Source organism: Salvelinus fontinalis, chromosome 33 (genome assembly GCF_029448725.1).
Source record: "Salvelinus fontinalis isolate EN_2023a chromosome 33, ASM2944872v1, whole genome shotgun sequence".
Taxonomy (NCBI): Eukaryota; Metazoa; Chordata; class Actinopteri; order Salmoniformes; family Salmonidae; genus Salvelinus; species Salvelinus fontinalis.
The window spans coordinates 35,728,274-35,749,319 of record NC_074697.1 but is presented as its reverse complement, the minus strand read 5'-3'; the positions used below and the strand labels follow the sequence as shown (position 1 = coordinate 35,749,319).

The 21,046-nt window shown below is 43.1% G+C and overlaps 1 protein-coding gene across 4 annotated transcripts in view; it reads right to left on the bottom strand.

Moving 5' to 3' along the window:
- Positions 1 to 1,020: 1,020 nt before the first annotated feature.
- LOC129832130 (neurobeachin-like) overlaps positions 1,021 to 21,046 on the bottom strand; it is a 319,438-nt gene continuing 299,412 nt past the window's right edge. For 2 of the 4 annotated variants that reach the window (XM_055895922.1, XM_055895924.1), the window contains 9 exons: positions 19,408 to 19,497; positions 17,884 to 18,076; positions 16,260 to 16,331; positions 15,747 to 15,902; positions 15,469 to 15,639; positions 7,392 to 7,493; positions 5,381 to 5,577; positions 4,676 to 4,827; positions 1,021 to 4,088 (listed from right to left, as the gene is read on the bottom strand). In XM_055895922.1, the coding sequence (XP_055751897.1) occupies positions 3,998 to 4,088; positions 4,676 to 4,827; positions 5,381 to 5,577; positions 7,392 to 7,493; positions 15,469 to 15,639; positions 15,747 to 15,902; positions 16,260 to 16,331; positions 17,884 to 18,076; positions 19,408 to 19,497 (1,224 nt within the window). In that variant the 3' untranslated portion in view covers positions 1,021 to 3,997. The remainder of the gene's footprint in view (positions 4,089 to 4,675; positions 4,828 to 5,380; positions 5,578 to 7,391; positions 7,494 to 15,468; positions 15,640 to 15,746; positions 15,903 to 16,259; positions 16,332 to 17,883; positions 18,077 to 19,407; positions 19,498 to 21,046) is intronic. The other 2 variants (XM_055895923.1, XM_055895925.1) reach the window with 1 other exon arrangement.

The window sequence follows — 21,046 nt, the reverse complement described above, 5'->3', positions numbered from 1 at the left end:
TTCAGACAGATCTAGAGAGAGAACCACAGTGATTCAGACAGGTCTAGAGAGAGAAGCAAAAAGCACAAGAGAAGCATGAGATGATTGATGTGTTGAACACTTGCTTGTCCTCTAGGACACCGAGTTTTAATCATAGAAACAGAGGAAGTGTATCTATCTGCTGAATGTAATTGTCCAAATTTCTGTTGTGAGAGAAGGCGAAAGTACAGATTGAAAGTATGTTGCTATGCAAAATATGTATTGATACCCAATGAAATGTAAGATTTAGTGACTACATGTCAAGCCAATTTGATCGGGATTCATCACCAGTAGCACGTCTTTTTCCCTGATGATGGTAGTGAATGGTCATTGTTCCTGTATAGCAACCCTTTAACAGTGGTCATCACCAAGCCAAACCTGTGAATAAACCACTTCCTCAATCTGAGAGCCTGGTCATTGTTCCTGTATAGCAACCCTTTAACAGTGGTCATCACCAAGCCAAACCTGTGAATAAACCACTTCCTCAATCTGAGAGCCTGGTCATTGTGCTGAGTCGTTCCAGGGGGAGTACAGTCGGACAATCTGGGATTTACAAACAGCAACCACAGCCGCAGCAATAACAGCATCCAGCCAGTAGATGGCAGTATAGGATAATCTGTACCAGATCTAGAAGATAGTAATAAGACAACAAACACATGCATGTTGAGTTTCCACTATTGAGATACCTTTTAAGTGCATGGGGTTATATTTGAGTCTTTGTTGTTTAAAATATGAGTAATATACATATAGATATTCTATTGTGGCGGCAGGTAGCCTAGTGGTTAGAGCGTTGGACTAGTAACCGGAAGGTTGCACGATCGAATCTCTGAGCTGACAAGGTAGAAATCTGTCGTTCTGCCCCTGAATAAGGCAGTTAACCCACTGTTCCTAGGCTGTCATTGTAAATAATAATTTGTTCTTAACTGACTTGCCTGATTATAATTCTATATGTCAGAATATTAGAAAAACATATTACTAGTTGTGTTCAAACTGCTATAAACATTTGAAAATTCAGTCGCATAAGAGCTTGCTTTATTTATTTTTATTATAAATACAACAAAAAGGAAAACAATAAAAAAATGTTACTGTTCATCAATCTTTATATATTGTCATAAGTTAATGTATAACAGCTCCAAACAAACACAAGGTAAATGCCTCAGACATTGCAATCTACACAAAAAACAACATGTAAATACAAATTACTTATAAAATCATGATATACTTAAATCAACAAAATATATTACATACAAATCAAGAAAATATTTGACACAAAATCAAGATGTGTTTTTTAAAGCAACAATGTCAATACAAATAAAATGCATTTATTTAACAAAATCCTCCAAAATCCTCCTTACACAAAGATTTATGTCAAATATTCAAAATAAACCCAGTATGTCAAATTCATATTGATGGGTATTATGAACCAAACCAGTAAAGTAAGATAGATATTCCATCCAGCCACTGTGGCTCTCTGCATGCGGTGTCCCTGGTTTAGCTAGGCTGCTGTCTGTACCATTACAATGGAAACCCAAACTCTTTGCATATTGTGATATTTGTTTTTTTCCTTTTCATCTTACTGTCAACTCACACATGTGGCATATTTTACATTGTTGCACTGAAACAAAGTTATAGTGTTTTCTGTTTATTCAAAATAGTTAAGAATAATTTTTGGATGACTATAGCCTGTTCTTGGTCAGGTTAACTACATGTCCCAACCTCTCACTTAGCCTGGCTGTTTGTGCTAACATTCCACCCCTTTCCATTACTTGCCATGCCAAACGTCATGTCATGTTTGGCATATGACACGGAGTACAATGAGTGGAATGTTAGTACCAAACAGGTCTGGATTGCAGGCTTTAACAAACTCATGGTATTGCTAGTGATCATCCAGTGTTTCTACAACGGACGTCTCGCACGGTCTTCCTTATCAATCTATTATCTGGAAATACAAACAATGATGACTAAAGAATTCAGTGCTAAATCTGACTAGCCTGTGGTAATGACTTTAAAAGTATATCAAAGTAATTTTAAACCCTTGCTTTTGTTGAAATATAAATAAAATAGTTACAGAACAAGAAATGGTACAGAAATCATTACAAGGTCTGTTACTTCCTGCTGATAATGTGAAACGTGATTAAGAAACAAATTACAATGGACACATTTGGCACAATAAGTATAGTTGTGAAACTGCCCTTACAGACATCTAAACACACTATCACATGAACATAGAACAAATTGTCATTTTTGACAAGTACATTGATAGACTACTGTTTTCCATGATGGGAGACCAACTATCAGCTATTATTACTAACCAACTAAACCTGTGTCCCAAATGACACGCTAATCCCTTTATAGTGCCTTTTGACCAGAGCCATGTGGGTCCTGATCAAATGTTGTGCACTATAAATGGAATAGGGTACCATTTGGGAAGCAAACTAAGATTTGATGTGAGAGAGTCAGGTCACGGTTTGGAACAGAGAATTATGGTTCAACTGTCAAAATGGAGACTAAATGGAGACGTCTTGTTCTTTTCAAATCTTTTCTGGAAATCAACTCTTTACATCATCCTTATATACAATAGTTTTTACTTTTTTCCTAGAAAAGTGTCCCAAGTTTGATATGTATTTGACATACAAATGTTGTATAAATGTTATTAACTGTAGGTTTGTTTATTTGTATTTTTCACAGTTTTAAATATGACCAGTTGAATAAAACCGTACATTCATTATTTTTTATCAGTGTTGAAACTGTCACTGTAGCGCTATGACTGAGCTCTTCTTCTTAGCTCATCAGTTGAAGAGTTTCTTCTTATATTACTCATATTTTAACCTGTCTCTTTCTAGGCATTACGATATACGGTGGGATCCAAAATTATTGACACCCTTGATAAAGATTAGCAATATTTACTGTATAAAATAAAAAATTCAAATACTGAGCTATATTGTATGATAAAAAAAAATATTTTATTTGATACTAATATAATTGCTCAGAGAAAAGGATTTTGTTTGACAAGTAATACATACATATTTTTTCTCTCAAAAAATGTAGGGGTAGGGTTGCAAAGGGAGGGTATTACTGGAAACTTTTGAAGTTTACCAATAACCAACAGAATTTTGGTATCTTTCAAGGATTTTATGTAATCTATCAGAAGACATCTACTTCAGATTATCACAGAAGGTCAAAAATCATAACCCCAGACATGCGTACCTCCCCTGTTATTGGTAATGGTACGATCTTTGACCCTCTGTAACTTTCATCATTATTCACGATTCATTCAGGATTATCTGTAATCATGGTGATATCCACATTAATTACGAAGAGTTTAGAAACATATTCTATTCTTATTTACAATTAAAGTGAACCCAAAATGACAGAATGCATCATTTACCATTCATTTCTATTGGGCACAAAATAATCTGAAACACAACCAAAACAAACTGCAAATGCATCCAACAAGTTTGTAGAATCCCAAGCTTGACGTAATCATTAATGGCTAGGAATATGGGACCAAATACTAAACTTTTGACTACTGAATTTATAAGAATATTTAGGGATGTCAATAATTTTGAACCCTACCTTTTTGAGAAAAAAATGTTTTACTTGATAAACAAAATATCTTTCTCTAAGCAATTGTATTAGTATAAAATAATATAATTGTCATTTTTTTTGGAGCATATAATATAGCTCAGTATTTGAATAATTTATTTTATACAGTCATTATTCAGGTCCCACTGTATTACTAACCTGGTTAAGAGCTTATGGTTAGTTAGTTAGTTAACCTGTATGGTTAGTTAGTTAACTTGTAGTTGACCTGTATGGTTAGTTAACACTTATACAAGTAGTTAGTTAACCCTAGTTAACTTGTATAGGTAGTTAACAGCAGTTAACCTGTATAGTTGGTTAACAGTAGTTAACAGTAGTGTCCAGGTGTCCTCCAAACCAGCAGCCATGTTGTACTGCCTCTCTGTCTCTGTAACCCTCAGTATCTGTTCTGGTGCTCGTAGTGCCACCGGTTGAAGTCGATGTTGAACGCCACAATGCTGCCGGATGCCATGCCAGTGATGAGAGTCCTGGAAGGGGGGCAGACACAATACAGTGTATACATACACAATGTACCTCTATATGACCCATTAATAATTATATTAGCTTATTGTCATTTATTAGTTATTTCCCAAACATGAATCTACTTTACTAACATCAAACAATAGGTGGGTGTGTTTGCATGTGTGAGTGAGTGTGTATGTGTTTGGTGTGTGTGTGAGGAAAGTGACGCTTGTGTATTGCTCCAAGGTAAGTGCGCTTTCAGGACCTTTCACTGCAATTTCGTTGTCTCTATGGCAACTGGTTCTATTTAAAGAAAACAAAGCTCACTGAACTGCGAACGTTCCATTCCCCCAAATGTACCCTGACAAGCATGAAACACACAGGCCCTTTCAGTGTTCTACAGCCTACATACTGCTCTACACACACACACACACACACACACACACACACACACACACACACACACACACACACACACACACACACACACACACACACACACACACACACACACACACACACACACACACACACACACACACACACACACACACACACACACAATTGATCCTGTATTAGAGGAAACCTGACTAGGAGGACAAACAGGACTAACCTCTGGTCGTGAGAGAGGTCCATGGCTCGGACACCAGCATCACAGCCTGGGTAGATGTAGAGCTGTTTGAAGTCACAGGCCTGCCACACCTCCACCACCCCGTTGTCTCCTCCTGTCACCAGGTTCTGACCGTCACTACTCAGCATAATGGCCTAGGGAGCACATCATAATAATGAATTACATTTAAATAAATAAATAAATAATCATAACATCTACCTCAAATGACAGCCTAGGCCCTATGTAGTAAACTACTTTAGACATTTAGACCCTAGTCGCTATGTAGTACACTAGGTTTGAATATTGCTGTCCATCAATGATTCCCAAACAAATTGACTGAGCTTGAGCAATAAACAAATAAAAAATAATATACTGTATATAGATATATATATTGCCCTATATGCAAAGTTGGTAGAATCTTATTCAAAATTATTCACGGCTATAATGGCTGGCAAAGGTGCTTCCACCATGGGGTGTGAAGACATATGCAATCAAGATACTTTAATAACATATATATTATTATTATTATTAATTTGGTGAATGTTCTATAATTCTCTTTCACTTTGAAAATGTGGAGTAGGTTCTGGAGATCAGTAGACCCCCCCACTGAATCCCGTTTTGAAATGTCATTTTAAGACTGTAAAATGTGAAGACTGTGCAAGGCGTGTGTAGACTTTCACTAGGCACATACTGTATCTGTGGTCTTACCCGTGTTGAGTCGTTGACCTCCATCTGAGCCAGGAGTTTTCCGTTGATGCTGAAGTTACAGAAACGTCCTCTCTCGTAGCAGATGATACAGTGGCCCTCGCTGGACACAGATATGAGGCGGGGACACATGCAGTTATCTGGGCCCTCCAGGGCCCGCAGCAGGTCCCCTGTTATAGTGTGGACCAGACACGGACCCTCTGGAGGGAGAGCAAGATAGAGTTACACACTAACACGCATGGATGCATGGACACATGCACACACTATTTCAAGGATGTTACTCAACATTCCACACCTAACTAAGATATCTATGTACTGTGGCATGTAACATTACAGTCCTATCAGCCAACTCACATACCATAACCATTACCATCACCTTACCAGAGGCATGTACCACAGCTAATAGCTATGACTATATCCATTGTGATCCTAGCTGAAGAGTGAGATAGTCTGTTCTCAGAGCCAGCTGATGACAGAAATGCCCAGGAAGCTGATTTCCCAGCTCTGGTTCACCTCTTTGACAGTTCTGTATAGTTATGTTTTTTAAATACTGTGACTTCGATTTTATAGTACTTATTTTCTATAGTGCCTTGGGTGTGAGAAAAGCACTTTATATACAAGATGAATTATTATTATTAGATTGAGATTAAACTGTAGTACTCTACTTTGGACCATTGGTGGAAAAAGTACCCAATTGTCATACTTGAGGAAAAGTAAAGATTACTTAATAGAAAATGACTCAAGTAAAAGTGAAAGACCCAGTAAAATACTACTTGAGTAAAAGTCTAAAAGTATTTGGTTATAAATATACTTAAGTATCAAAAGTAAAAGTACAAGCATAAATAATTTCAAATTGCTTATATTAAGCAAACCAGACGGCACAATTTTCATGTTTTTTTAAATAGCCAGGGGCACACTACAACGCGCCGACATTATTTACAAACGAAGCATTTGTGTTCAGTGAGTCCCCCAGATCAGAGGCAGTAGGGATGACCAGGGATGTTCTCTGTTCAGTGAGTCCCCCAGATCAGAGGCAGTAGGGATGACCAGGGATGTTCTCTGTTTAGTGAGTTTCCCAGATCAGAGGCAGTAGGGATGACCAGGGATGTTCTCTGTTCAGTGAGTCCCCCAGATCAGAGGCAGTAGGGATGACCAGGGATGTTCTCTGTTCAGTGAGTCCCCCAGATCAGAGGCAGTCGGGATGAACAGGGATGTTCTCTGTTCAGTGAGTCCCCCAGATCAGAGGCAGTAGGGATGACCAGGGATGTGCTCTGTTCAGTGAGTCCCCCAGATCAGAGGCAGTAGGGATGAACAGGGATGTTCTCTGTTCAGTGAGTCCCCCAGATCAGAAGCAGTAGGGATGACCAGGGATGTTCTCTGTTCAGTGAGTCCCCCAGATCAGAGGCAGTAGGGATGGACAGGGATGATCTCTGTTTAGTGAGTCCCCCAGATCAGAGGCAGTAGGGATGACCAGGGATGTTCTCTGTTTAGTGAGTCCCCCAGATCAGAGGCAGTAGGGATGACCAGGGATGTTCTCTGTTCAGTGAGTCCCCCAGATCAGAAGCAGTAGGGATGACCAGGGATGTTCTCTGTTCAGTGAGTCCCCCAGATCAGAGGCAGTAGGGATGACCAGGGATGTTCTCTGTTTAGTGAGTCCCCCAGATCAGAGGCAGTAGGGATGATCAGGGATGTTCCCTTGATAAATACGTGAATTGGACCCTTTTCCTGTCCTGCTAATCATTCAAAATGTAACGAGTACTTTTGAGTGTCAGGGAAAATGTATGGAGTAAAAAGTACATTATTTTCTTCAGGAATGTAGTGAAGTAAAAGTAAAAGTAGTCAAAAATATGAATAGTAAAGTAAAGTACAGATACCCCAAAAAACTGCTTGAGTACTACTTTAAAGTATTTTTACTTAAGTACTTTACACCACTGCTTTGGACCAGAGCCCTTGGGCCCTGGTCAAAAGAAGTGCACTACACAGGGAATAGAAGACTCAAGCTGTCTCTGCTGACCTTTGGCTCCACTGATGACCAGTCCCAGCTCGGCACACACAGAGACACACACCACCTCATGGTCATGACCGGTCAGCACAGCTCGCGGTGCCGGGTAGTCACCTGGAACACAACAGTTGGGTTTTATTAATAACAACACACAACGGCTTGAGCTTGTTGCAACAGAGTGCACTTGACTGGAGGATGCACTTATAAGGAGCAACTGAAAATAATGTAATGAACTAAGAACTGACTGAGCATATGTGTTGTTATGTTGATAAATAACTGACCACAGTCATGGTGAGAGTGACTCCCACCCAGCTGCTGCCAGCAAGGTCCTGGTTAATTGTCATTTAAATGTTGTGACGACAGATCACCCTCTTCCCCAACTCCCCTCCCCTCACACTGTCCCATGATTGATGATGGCTGGGGGAGAGGTTAAAGAGGGGAGGTCTTGGACACCTGGAGTCTTTCCCCTTCTCATCCTCTCCTCTCCTCTCCTCTCCTCTCCTCTCCTCTCCTCTCCTCTCCTCTCCTCTCTTTCACCCCTCTCTCCTCTCACCCCCTCTTTCCTCTCACCCCCTCTTTCTTCTTCTCTCATCCTTCTCTCCTCTCCAGTCCCTTAGAGAGTAGGACCAGAGCAGACATGTCAGTCCTAGGACAGCGGTGAGGTGGCTGATGGGACATGTGTCAAAGAAAGCCTCCAGAGACCACGACTCATCCAGCTCACCTGCCCTACAAAAGATTCAATCAGCTAGCACTGAACCCGCCCCCTCGCCCCCAACCCCCCTCAGCCAGCCAGCCAGCCAGCCGACACGACACAACCACCCCACACCTACCTCCCCACACTGCCTTACATTTCAGTGTTTGGGCCGAGCTGGGCCTGAGAGGCAGAGGGGGATTGAGCTGGAAGTTATTTTAATGATCAGGGGCCTCATTTAAATATGTACATTCCACCCTAAATTCTGGCAGATGTGGAGATTCTGGGATTTGTTTGTGCAACTAATTATTGTGATTTATCAAACTGTCATATGCAAAATATATGCATGTTTTCATTGTTAAATCAGAGCTATACTATATTTGTGAGCTCTCGAACGTGCGTGTCACCACTACTCTGACTCCTCCCCTCCGGCGTTCGACTTTGCCTGTTTACTAACCACCGGTCCTGGCAACCCTTCATTACGCACATCTGGACCTTATCATTTCCCTGATTACTCCCCCTATTTATACTGTAGCACTTAGTTGTTATTTCCCATCAGGTGTTATTGTCTCTGCTTCCATGTTCAGACTCATTCCTTGTTTTTGTATCGTTATGAGTTCCATTACATTAAACTCCCCAACTGCACCTCCTTCCTGACTCCCTGCGTCTCCATTACAGTGTGTTACAACCCCACCTGGTAAACAACCTCATTTGCTGTATGATTTGGATATGTTGGAACTGGGTCATGACTCATGACACTTTCTAAAAGAAAGCGCAATGGCAAATACGATCACATTTTTGTAGAGGTATGGGCAGAATGTTTTTTTCTTTTTCAGTTACTTAAAAAAAAAAACTAAAAATGCATCCCGCCTATAGCGACTGCCAAACACTGGCAGGTCATTCTACACGTTTGATTTATTCAAACAGTATAAAAGTAAATGCTGTAGCACACTTTATAGGGGAAAAGTTGTACAATACTTTGTTTATCAATAGACGTTTGTGTTTCTATCTCCTGCCTTGGTATAGGCTCTGAATTTAAATGGACTATGATATTGCGCTCCTATCGCAAAGCAGTATTTGTATTTGTTGTGTTCCTGTCACGTTCCTGACCTATTTCTGTTAATTTGTTATATGTTTAGTTGGTCAGGACGTGAGGTTGGGTGGGCATTCTATGTTTTCTGTTTCTGTGTTGGTTTTTGGGTTGCCTGGTATGGCTCTTAATTAGAGGCAGGTGTTTGGCGTTCCTCTAATTAAGAGTCATATTTAGGTAGGCGTTGTCACAGTGTTCGTTGTGGGTGATTGTCTTCCGTGTCTGTGTTTGTACACCACACGGGACTGTTTACGGTTTGTTCGGTTTGTGTAGCTTATGTTCCTATTCGTGCGTTTTCTTGTTTTATGTAAGTACGTCGTCTAGGTCTGTCTACACCGTTTGTTGTTTTTGTTAGTTTAATCAAGTTCGTGTTTTGTTCAATAAATATGTCTGTTCTCTACGCTGCGCCTTGGTTCCCTCAATACTCCTCCTCTTCCGAAGATGAAGAGGAGGAGGACTGCCGTTACAGTTCCGGAAATAAACCAGTCATGTCAGAAATGGAGATACATGTCCTGTAATATGATTATGATTTAGGCCTATACAGTTCATATGGAAAGTATTCAGACCCCTTGACTTTTGACACATTTTGTTTCGTTACAGCCTTAATCTAAAATTGATTAAATCGTTTTTTCCCCCGCATCAACCTACACACAAAACCCCATTATGACAAAGCATAGATTTTTTTGCAAAAGTATAAAATAAATATCACATTTACAGAAGTACCCAGACCCTTAACTCAGTACTTTGTTGAAGCACCTTGGCAGCGATTACATCCTCGAGTCTTCTTGGGTATGACACTACAAACGTGGCACACCTGTATTTCGGGAGTTTCTCCCATTCTTCTCTGCAGATCCTCTCAAGCTCTGTCAGGTTGGATGGGGAGCTTGAGAGGATCTATCTACAGCTATTTTCAGGTCTCTCCAGAGATGTTCGATTCTGTTGAAGTCCGGGCTTTGGCTGGGCCACTCAAGGACATTCAGAGACTTGTCCCGAAGCCACTCCTGCGTTGTCTTGGCTGTGTGCTTAGAGTCGCTGTCCTGTTGGGAAGGTGCATCTTCGCCCCAGTCTGAGGTCCTGAGCACTCTGGAGCAGGCTTTCATCAAGGATCTCTCGGTACTTTGCTCTGTTCATCTTTCCCTCGATCCTGACTAGTCTCCCAGTCCCTACCGCTGAAAAACACCCCCACAGCATGATGCTGCCACCACCATGCTTCACCGTAGTGATGGTGCCAGGTTTCCTCCAGACGTGACGCTTGGCATTCAGGCCAAAGAGTTCAATCTTGGTTTCATCAGAGCAAAGAATCTTGTTTCTCATGGTCTGAGAGTCTTTAGGTGCCTTTTGGCAAACTCCAAGCGGGCTGTCATGTGCCTTTTACTGAGGAGTGGCTTCCATCTGGACACTCTACCATAGAGGCCTGATTGGTGGAGTGCTGCAGTGATGGTTGTCCTTCTGGAAGGTTCTCCCATCTCCACAGAGGAACTCTGGAGCTCTGTCAGAGTGACCATTGGGTTCTTGGTGACCTCCCTGACCAAGGCCCTTCTCCTCCGATTGCTCAGTTTGGCCATGCGGTCAGCTCTAGGAAGAGTCTTGGTTGTTCCAAACTTCTTTCAATTAAGAATGATGGAGGCCACTGTGTTCTTGGGGACCTTCAATGCTGCAGACATTTTTTGGTATCCTTCCCCAGATCTGTGCCTCGACAAAATCCTGTCTCGGAGCTCTACGGACAAGTCCTTCGACCTCATGGCTTGGTTTTTGCTCTGACATGCACTGTCAACGGTGGGACCTTATATAGACAGGTGGATGCTTTTCCAAATCATGTCCAATCAATTGAATTTACCACAGTTGTACTCCAATCAAGTTGTAGAAACATCTCAAGGATGATCAATGGAAACAGGATGCACCTGAGCTCAATTTCGAGTCTCAAAGAAAAGGGTCTGAATACTTATGTAAATAAGGTATCTGTTTACATTTTTTTAAACATTTGCAAAAATGCATAAATACCTGTTTTCACTTCGTCATTGTGGGGTATTGTGTGTAGATTGATGAGGATTTTAACGTGACAAAATGTAGAAAATGGCAAGGGGTCTGAATACCGTCCGAATGCACCGTATAATAAAAGTAAAATAAACACATCAGTCTACATGCTGCTATGTGATCTCCTTACCAATGGCAAATGCATTTGTTATAATTAGGCCTGTTTTAATGTTTTTAGTAGCCTACCATTATAACAATTTCTCCGCATCAAACACCTCAATTTTCTTCAAAATAACAATATTTGCTTGCAATACAGTTGATTAACCACTAGATGTTATGCATGATCATGGTCTGAGATTTGTGTGGATAGGCAAACTTTCCCATCAAGTTCAACATTTATAAATAGCAACCTTCACAGGAAAACTGGTGCACGCAAGGTTTAGAGTCTTTTGTGTGCGCATGCACTTTTGATAAATGAGGCCCCAGGTTTTAGGACAGATGCAGGCCGATGTAGTTGCAACACTAGAGGGCACTGTTCTCTCCCTGCTGCGGTTTACAACATCAACATTGTCAAATATAATACTCTCCTAACTTTTAATTTCTACAGCCTCTAGAGCACTGTGCACTGAAATCTGATAAAAAGTATTAACTTTAATCTTAAAATTGTATCATAACTGATAATGATTAATTGCTTTATAAATCATACAACTAAATAGCTAATATATAGCTACTGAAGACTACTATGTGTTTCATCTATAGAAATGAGCAGCTTAAAACCTGTCTAGGACATGCGTTCCGCTAGCGGAACCCCTCGACAACATTCCGCTGAAAAGGCAGCGCGGGAAATTCAAAAATATTTTTTTTAAATATGTAACTTTCACACATTAACGAGTCCAATACACCAAATGAAAGATACAAATCTTGTTAATCTACCCATCGTGTCTGATTTCAAAAATGCTTTACAGCGAAAGCACAACATATGATTATGTTAGATCACCACCAAGTCAAAAAAACACACAGCCATTTTTCCAGCCAAAGATAGGAGTCACAAAAAGCAGAAATAGAGATCAAATTAATCACCAACCTTTGATGATCTTCATCAGATGACACTCATAGGACATCATGTTACACAATACATGTATGTTTTGTTCGATAATGTGCATATTTATTTTCAAAAATCTCAGTTTACATTGGCGCCATGTTCAGAAATGCCTCCAAAATATCTGGAGAAATTGCAGAGAGCCACATCAAATAACAGAAATACTCATCATAAACTTTGATGAAAGATACATGTTTTACATAGAATTAAAGATACACTTGTTCTTAATGCAACCGCTGTGTCAGATTTCAAAAAAACTTTACGGAAAAAGCAAACCATGCAATAATCTGAGACGGCGCTCAGAAAGAAAATAAAATTATCCGCCATGTTGGAGTCAACAGAAATACGAAATGACATTATAAATATTCCCTTACCTTTGATGATCTTCATCAGAATGCACTCCCAGGAATCCTAGTTCCACAATAAATTGTTGTTTCCCAATAAATTGTTGTTTTGTTGTTATGTCCAAGTAGCTACTCTCTTTAGCACGTTTAGTACACATATCCAGGTCCAGGCGAACGTCGGACGAAAACTTCAAAAAGTTATATTAAAGGTTGAATAAACTTGTCAAACTAAGTATAGAATCAATCTTTAGGATGTTGTTATCATAAATATTCAATAACGTTCCAACGTTCCGGAGAATTCCTTTGTGTGTAGAGAAGCAATGGAACCCAGGTCGCTATCATGTGAAATGCACGTGACCAGGAAATTGCTCTCTGCCAGTAACCTGACTCATTCCCCTCTTATTCAGCCCCACAACACAGTAGAAGCCTCATTCAAGTTTCTAAAGACGGTTGACATCTAGTGGAAGCCGTAGGAAGTGCAAACAGATCCATATCCTACTGTGCATTCAATAGTAGGGACTGAGTTGAAAATCGACCAATCTCAGATATCCCACTTCCTGGTTGGATTTTTCTCAGGATCGCGCCTGCCATATGAGTTCTGTTATACTCACAGACCTCATTCAAACAGTTTTAGAAACTTCAGAGTGTTTTCTATCCAATGTTAATAATAATATGCATATATTAGCATCTGGGACAGAGTAGGAGGCAGTTCACTCTGAGCACGCTATTCATCCAAAAGTGAAAATTCTGCCCCCTATCCCAAAAATGTTAAAGGAAAACTCCACCCAAAAACTATCTTTTTGTATTAGTTTCATTAGTCCATTGTTAGCATAGTCCCAAAATGTTCTGCTTGTCAACAATCAAGTTTTCAAGATACAGAATACAGAAATCATTCCCATTTGATGCGTTTTGCATCACATGATGCTGAGTTTTGCATCATATGAGGATTTCTGTGTTTTGAAAGTTACATATCTTGAAAACTTGATTGCTGATAAGCAAAACATCTTGAGACTGTGTCAACAATGGACTAATGAAACTAATACAAAAAGGTCGTTTTGGGGTGTAATTTTCCTTTAAATGTTCACTCAGAAATGTGATGGATATCTGATATCAAACAACCTGGTTTGATTGATATGGAATATGAATAGTAGAAGTTCTCTCTATAGAAGTAACATTCCTTTGTTAGGGAAGGTGCACAGTACAGAAAGCGGCGTGTATGTGTATGTGTGTGTGTATGTGTGTGTGTATGTGTATGTGTGTGTGTGTGTATGCGTGTGTGTATGTGTGTGTATGTGTGTGTGTGAGAGTACCATTGGAGTGTTTTCTCCTGTAGTACCGTGCCGTGGCCCCCTCTACTAATTGGAACAAACCAATCTGAAATTCTTAATTAGCTTCAGTGAAGATAATGAGAAAACCCTCACCTCAACCACAGCCCCATGTGAACCCAGTTCATGCACAGTACTAAATAAAATCATTCAAAAATACTTTACCATAGAGCATGACTTAGACACAGAGGATCATTAGCTTATTTTCTTTTTAAGAAGCGGAGAGGTGTGTGGTGAAGACATGGGCGTCTCTCTCTCCAGAATACAGGCACTCAACTCTCCAGAATGTGCTCCGCTGTCTCCTGTCAATTCTTGCACATTGTTCATTGTGTGAATTGTTTTGATTCTTTATTTTTTTTTTAAATCAATGTCTTATGTAACCAGAAGGCCTAGTAAATCTTCTATTAATCCCTTTTATTTGGTTACATACATTTCTGTTAATGCATGTATTACAGTAATTTACCGTTCTCATTCTCAGAGTGGAAACATTGTTTGCAGAGTTCACAACCTGCTACACTTGTGAGAAACAAGTTTTGGTTTATTTCATAACCAATGGGAGTTTTGCCAATTTTTTCATTGTCTTTTGTTTGGAGTCCTCCATGTGAACAATGAGCATGTGTGTGGTTTCTCTGTCCTGATAGCGTTGAGGGGGAGAACGGCTGAGCACGTAACCTACTAAGTTGACACAATGTTGCACTTAACTAGTGATAGCTCAAATCGAGACAGATAGAAAGGGAGGCAGACAGTCAGAGTGGAAAGATTAATGCGATTGAAAAAAAAACAATTCTACTGTTTATATTTGTCAACTTCAGCCGTTTGTATTTTACTTAGTTGACGATGGAAGTTATTGGCCTACTGCTGCATTGGCTATAGTCTATCTCTGAGTTCCATGCTCTAATTTCTTTAGCCACCAATGGATCACGGTGTATGATGTGTCCATATGGCAGAGACTGGTGCTCTTGCATTAGTTGCATTTTTACCTTGACATTTTTATTATATTAATTCAGACTTTTATGATTAACCAAATGAAAATTATTTTGAGAAACGAAAACGTTATTATTAAAGTGAAAGTGTTCCATGAAAATGTGCATAGCAAATTAAAATAACTGGCATGCAGATTGGTAGAAATAGTAGAATAAATTGTTAGCTTCAACAAACTTGAAACTCACGAGCTACCTATGGTCTTTGTTATAACACACATTAACAACATTTGAAAAATAAACGGGCCCGCATAGAGAAATCAAATGCCCGTCCAACTGCTTCGTTCTGGCACCAGCCTTGCTCCTTGTCTCTGTCCATCATTCAATACCAGAATGGAAACCTGGAGTTTCACTGCTGATCAAAGACTTTTAATATAATAATCTACCTTTATAAACCCCAGCTCCACTATGGTCTAATTAATTTGAGCTGATATGAAGAGCTTCTTCTCTTCCCATGTGGCACTGCATCTCAGTCTTAGACAGACTCTGGTTCGATTCCAGGCTGTATCACAATCGGCCGTGATTGGGAGTCCCATAGTGCGGCGCACAATTGGCCAGCATCGTTCGGGTTTGTGTTCTGACTTACTGTTGTTGGGGTTGTCTCCTATGATGTGGTGTCGTCCGCTCCAGTACCACAGTAGCAGTGTAGCATCTCTGGACCCTGACACGATGTAGCAGTCTCCCCCGATGTAGCTCTCTGACCTGGCCAGACACGTCACCACGTCCCAGTGGCCAAACACTATCTGGGTCAGCTTACCTGCAGCACAGAGACAGTATTATGATATAAACCTATGTGTAGTATAGTAGTATAGTAGTAGTATTATGGTGGTACTATAGTAGTAGTACCATGGTAGTTAGTATTACCTGTCTCAGTAGAGTAGACTCTGAAGCTCTTGTCCCAGAAGCCACAGACCAGGATGTAGCGGTTGTCGGCGGTAACCACGAAGCAGTGTGTGTTGATCTGGATGCTCTGATCAACCAAGTCTGTGATCTGACGCTTGTTACTCCCGGTGTTGTTGGCTACACACACACAAACACACACACACACACACAGAGGGATAACTTAGTTAGTATTCAGTACAATGGTCTGGCCTGGCCTCAGGGTTACACTCACCAATCAGAGGGATAACTTAGTTAGTATTCAGTACAATGGTCTGGCCTGGCCTCAGGGTTACACTCACCAATCAGAGGGATAACTTAGTTAGTATTCAGTACAATGGTCTGGCCTGGCCTCAGGGTTACACTCACCAATCAGAGGGATAACTTAGTTAGTATTCAGTACAATGGTCTGGCCTGGCCTCAGGGTTACACTCACCAATCAGAGGGATAACTTAGTTAGTATTCAGTACAATGGTCTGGCCTCAGGGTTACACTCACCAATCAGAGGGTCCATCTCTATGGGCAGGTGATGAGCCTGTTCCAGGGAGTAACCTGGCGCTCCTCTCAAACCTGGAAACACACACACACACGTATATATCACACATGCGTGTGCACACACACACACACACACACACACACACACACACACACACACACACACACACACACACACACACACACACACACACACACACACACACACACACACACACACACACACACACACACACACACACACACACATACATACACACACACACCCTGAGCACCTGCTCCATGGTCAGAGGTTGGTTCATGAAGGTTTCCATGAAGCTTATTGATTTCAGTTCCTGACTGTCAGGCTGAGTAGAGCTATGATCCCCTGGAGGGAGACTGGAGGGCAGAAACACAGCAGCATGCTGGGAATATGAAGCCCTTATTATTCTGCTCATTATTGTTGGAACCCAGAACACTTTTCTTCTCTCCAACAGAATAACATTGGAGCTGCAGCTGTGGTCATTAACGACAGAATGTAAGGCTCCACTCAGGTACTCAACTCGGTGTGTGTGTGTGTGCGTGTGTGTGTAATGAGTGTGTGCTCCGGTGACAGATGTGGAAGTGTGAGGAGAATGTGGTGCAGTCGCAGCCTAATTTCCCAGTAAGCTTTGCAGTGACCCTTGACCCTGAGGTGAGTTTGGTTTCCGAGAAGTGTGTATGTGTGTGTGTGTGTGTGTGTGTGTTTGCGTTAGTGTGTGCGTATATGTGTATGTGTTTGTGCACCTGCGTGTGTGTGTGTTCCTTGGAGTGTTGGTGGGTAATGTTGTTCACACATGCCTGAGGACCAACATGTGGAAACACTCAGACTCTCTTCACCTGACCAAGGGGTGTAGCAGAGTGGGTGATATGATGCAGTGGTAAGGCACTGGTCAAATGAAGTGGACTATATAGGGAATCAGGTACAATTAGGGACTGTGGAGATGGTGCTGGCTAACTCTGGTTTGTCCAGACCCAGGCTGTGCTCCAGACCCAGGCTGTGCTCCAGACCCAGGCTGTGCTCCAGACCCAGGCTGCTACAGACCCAGGCCCAGGCTTTGCTGTGCTACAGACCCAGGCCCAGGCTGTGCTGTGCTACAGACCCACGCCCAGGCTGTGCTCCAGACCCAGGCTGTGCTCCAGACCCAGGCTGTGCTCCAGACCCAGGCTGTGCTCCAGACCCAGGCTGTGCTGTGCTACAGACCCAGGCCCAGGCTGTGCTGTGCTACAGACCCAGGCCCAGGCTGTGCTGTGCTACAGACCCAGGCTGCTACAGACCTGAACAGCTGTAGTGCATATACTAGCCCTGGTTGGTATGGAGGGGTTTTACAGCGCCACTGCTGTGGTAGGTAGCACGTGTGGTGGAGAACGCAATTCATTTTACAAGAGCATGTGTGTTTTGGCCTGTGAGTGTGTGTGTATATGTGTGTTCTGGCCTGTGAGTGTGTGTGTGTGTGTGTGTTCTGGCCTGTGAGTGTGTGTGTGTATGTGTGTTCTGGCCTGTGAGTGTGTGTGTGTATGTGTGTTCTGGCCTGTGAGTGTGTGTGTGTGTGTGTATGTGTGTTCTGGCCTGTGTTTTCTGGCGTCTGTGTGTGTGTAGTCCCCTCACCGACGGTGTTGTGCCAGCGGTTGACAGCGAACAGTCGGCTACAGGTGACGGTGACAGCGGCAGGGACAGAGAGGTGTGGCAGGGTGTTGGCTGCTACGTGGGTCACCGGGGAGTTGGAGGGAAACTTCAACACCATGATCACATCCTGCTGCATCTGGTCCTTAAACATCAGAGGACTCTGGGGAAGGAAACACTATTGAGTAGAAGAGAGAAGAAGACAAGGAGTGTGGAGGGTGGAGGATGGTGGGATGGAGGAGGATGAGAGAGAAGGGGACAGAATGGAGAGAGGTAATTAGTGTGGAGGTAAAACAGGGTTCAGACACAGAGGAGCTGCATGTACATGGTGGAGGAGGGAGGGGAGAGGAGAGGAGGGGGGAGGAGGAAGAGGAGGAGGGGAGAGGGTAGGGAGGAGGACAGGAGGGAGGATGAGGGGGAATAGGAAAAGGAGGGAAAAGGAGGGGAGGGAGGGAGGAAGGAGGAAGAGGATGGGAGGGAGGAGGAGGAGGAGGGGAGAAGAGGAGGGAAGGGAGGAGGAAGAGGAGGGGGAGGAGGAGGAAGAGGAAGGGGATAATGACGGAGGAGGAGGACAGGAGGCAGGATGAGGACAGGAAGGAGGAGAAAGGGGGGGTAGGGAGGAGAAGGGAGGATGATGAGGAGGGGAAGGGGGAGGAAGAGGGGGAGAGGAGGAAGAAGGGAGAAGAGCCATACTGTACACATAGACATACAGGCAGACACACAGAAAGACAGACAGGGGTTAGAAACATGAGATGGAGCTGTTTTATATGTCAGATGGTTAGTACATGAAACATCAGGGACAAGGGTTGTCCATCCATGTGCATGTATCTTCACTTGCAAACACAGTCAGGGCAACATTTTCCTAGTGCTAAATAATTTAGATAATTTTTGCACAATTCTTTGGCACTACGAAAACGTGGCCCTCAGTTTAGTTGACTGTATGTGGATAGTAAAAAGGACTAAACCAACAAGACCTCAGACAGCAGCTGACTGCTGTGGTAGAACTAGGCCAGCAGGGGGCACACTTTCCTCTGCTCTACACAGCAGACACATCAACTGCTCATTTAATGGGAAATCTGTTGGTAGCAGTTTTTTTCTGGTACTGAGTAAGGCAATGGTATTGTTATGGTTTTGATATTTAATGATGAAAATGCTTTTAAAATGTAAATGTATTGTCTGTGTTGACTTCTGATGCTTTCATTGCACATTTCTACTTTTTAGTCCTGGTTCTTGCAGCCTGCTTGAATACAGACATACATGAGAGTTGAAATGTGGAGTGGGTACAAGGAGTGGAGAACATGGTAGAAAAGAAAGCATAGAGAAACCTACTGACAACATCTTCTCTCTCTCACCATGGAGAGATGGGACTACCACGCACACCAAAAACACAACATACAAACACACACACTAGAATGCAGAGACACACTTGCATGGACACACACACGCGCACGCACACAGATAGACAGAGACGCAGTGGAAATAATTTTTCCAGCATGCTGTGTGTCTCACCAGGTGCATGGCCGAGCTGCGAGGAGGATGTGGCTCGATGAGCAACTGAGACGGAGTCTGTCCAACAATCAGAATCTGCTGCTCCATCGCCTGAGGAGAGCGGGAGGAGAGAGAGAGAGCGATAGAGAGGGAGAGAGAGAGGGGGGGCAGTGATAGAGCGGGAGAGAGAGGGGGAGAGCAGGAGAGAGACAGCGATATAGAGGGGGAGGGAAGGGGAGAGACAGCGATATAGAGGGGGAGGGAAGGGGAGAGACAGCGATATAGAGGGGGAGGGAAGGGGAGAGACAGCGATATAGAGGGGGAGGGAAGGGGAGAGACAGCGATATAGAGGGGGAGGGAAGGGGAGAGACAGCGTTATAGAGAAGGGGAGAGACAGCGATATAGAGGGGGAGAGAAGGGGAGAGACAGCGATATAGAGGGGGAGGGAAGGGGAGAGACAGCGATATAGAGGGGGAGGGAAGGGGAGAGACAGCGATATAGAGGGGGAGGGAAGGGGAGAGACAGCGATATAGAGGGGGAGGGAAGGGGAGAGACAGCGATATAGAGGGGGAGGGAAGGGGAGAGACAGCGATATAGAGAAGGGGAGAGACAGCGATATAGAGGGGGAGAGAAGGGGAGAGACAGCGATATAGAGGGGGAGGGAAGGGGAGAGACAGCGATATAGAGGGGGAGAGAAGGGGAGAGACAGCGATATAGAGGGGGAGGGAAGGGGAGAGACAGCGATATAGAGGGGGAGGGAAGGGGAGAGACAGCAATAGAGAGGGGGAGGGAAGGGGAGAGACAGCGATATAGAGGGGGAGGGAAGGGGAGAGACAGCGATATAGAGGGGGAGGGAAGGGGAGAGACAGCGATATAGAGGGGGAGAGAAGGGGAGAGACAGCGATATAGAGGGGGAGAGAAGGGGAGAGACAGCAATAGAGAGGGGGAGGGAAGGGGAGAGACAGCGATATAGAGGGGGAGAGAAGGGGAGAGACAGCGATATAGAGGGGGAGAGAAGGGGAGAGACAGCAATAGAGAGGGGGAGAGAAGGGGAGAGACAGCAATAGAGGGGGAGAGGGTAGACAGAGAGACAGAGAAAGGGAGAGGAGAAGGGGAGGAGAGAATGAACAGAGAGAGAGGGAGACAGAGAGAGGGGAGAGATGAGAGAGAGAGGAAGAGGAGAGAAAAAGAGAGATACTGCTGTCACTATCAATAATCATCAAAGTGATGGGTCAATGCGTTAGTTGACAATGCAAGCAAATCCCAACTCAGCCGTGCCTCCGAGGAGGGGCGTAGAGGGACGAGAGGGGTGCACTGACAATTCGCCTAGATCCTCCCCCCTTTCTCCCCATTTCCTCCCCTCTCAGCCTGCAGAGTCATCCAAGTGTTAGTATGGAAGAGACAACCCTTTCCCTATTAACATGCTTCAGTTAACCATTCCCATCCCGGGACCCTCCACACTGACGCTAACCTGGACTGACATGATGCTAAGACTGCAGCAAGCCCCACGTCCATGTTATTGGCTCTGGAACAAAGGCAGAGAGCAAATGCACACACATGCACACACACACAGTACTAGACAGTACACACAACTCAGTACCTACAGCTTCCATTGGCAACCACATGCCATAGTGGGAGCAATGTGTTCTGGGTAGAAGGT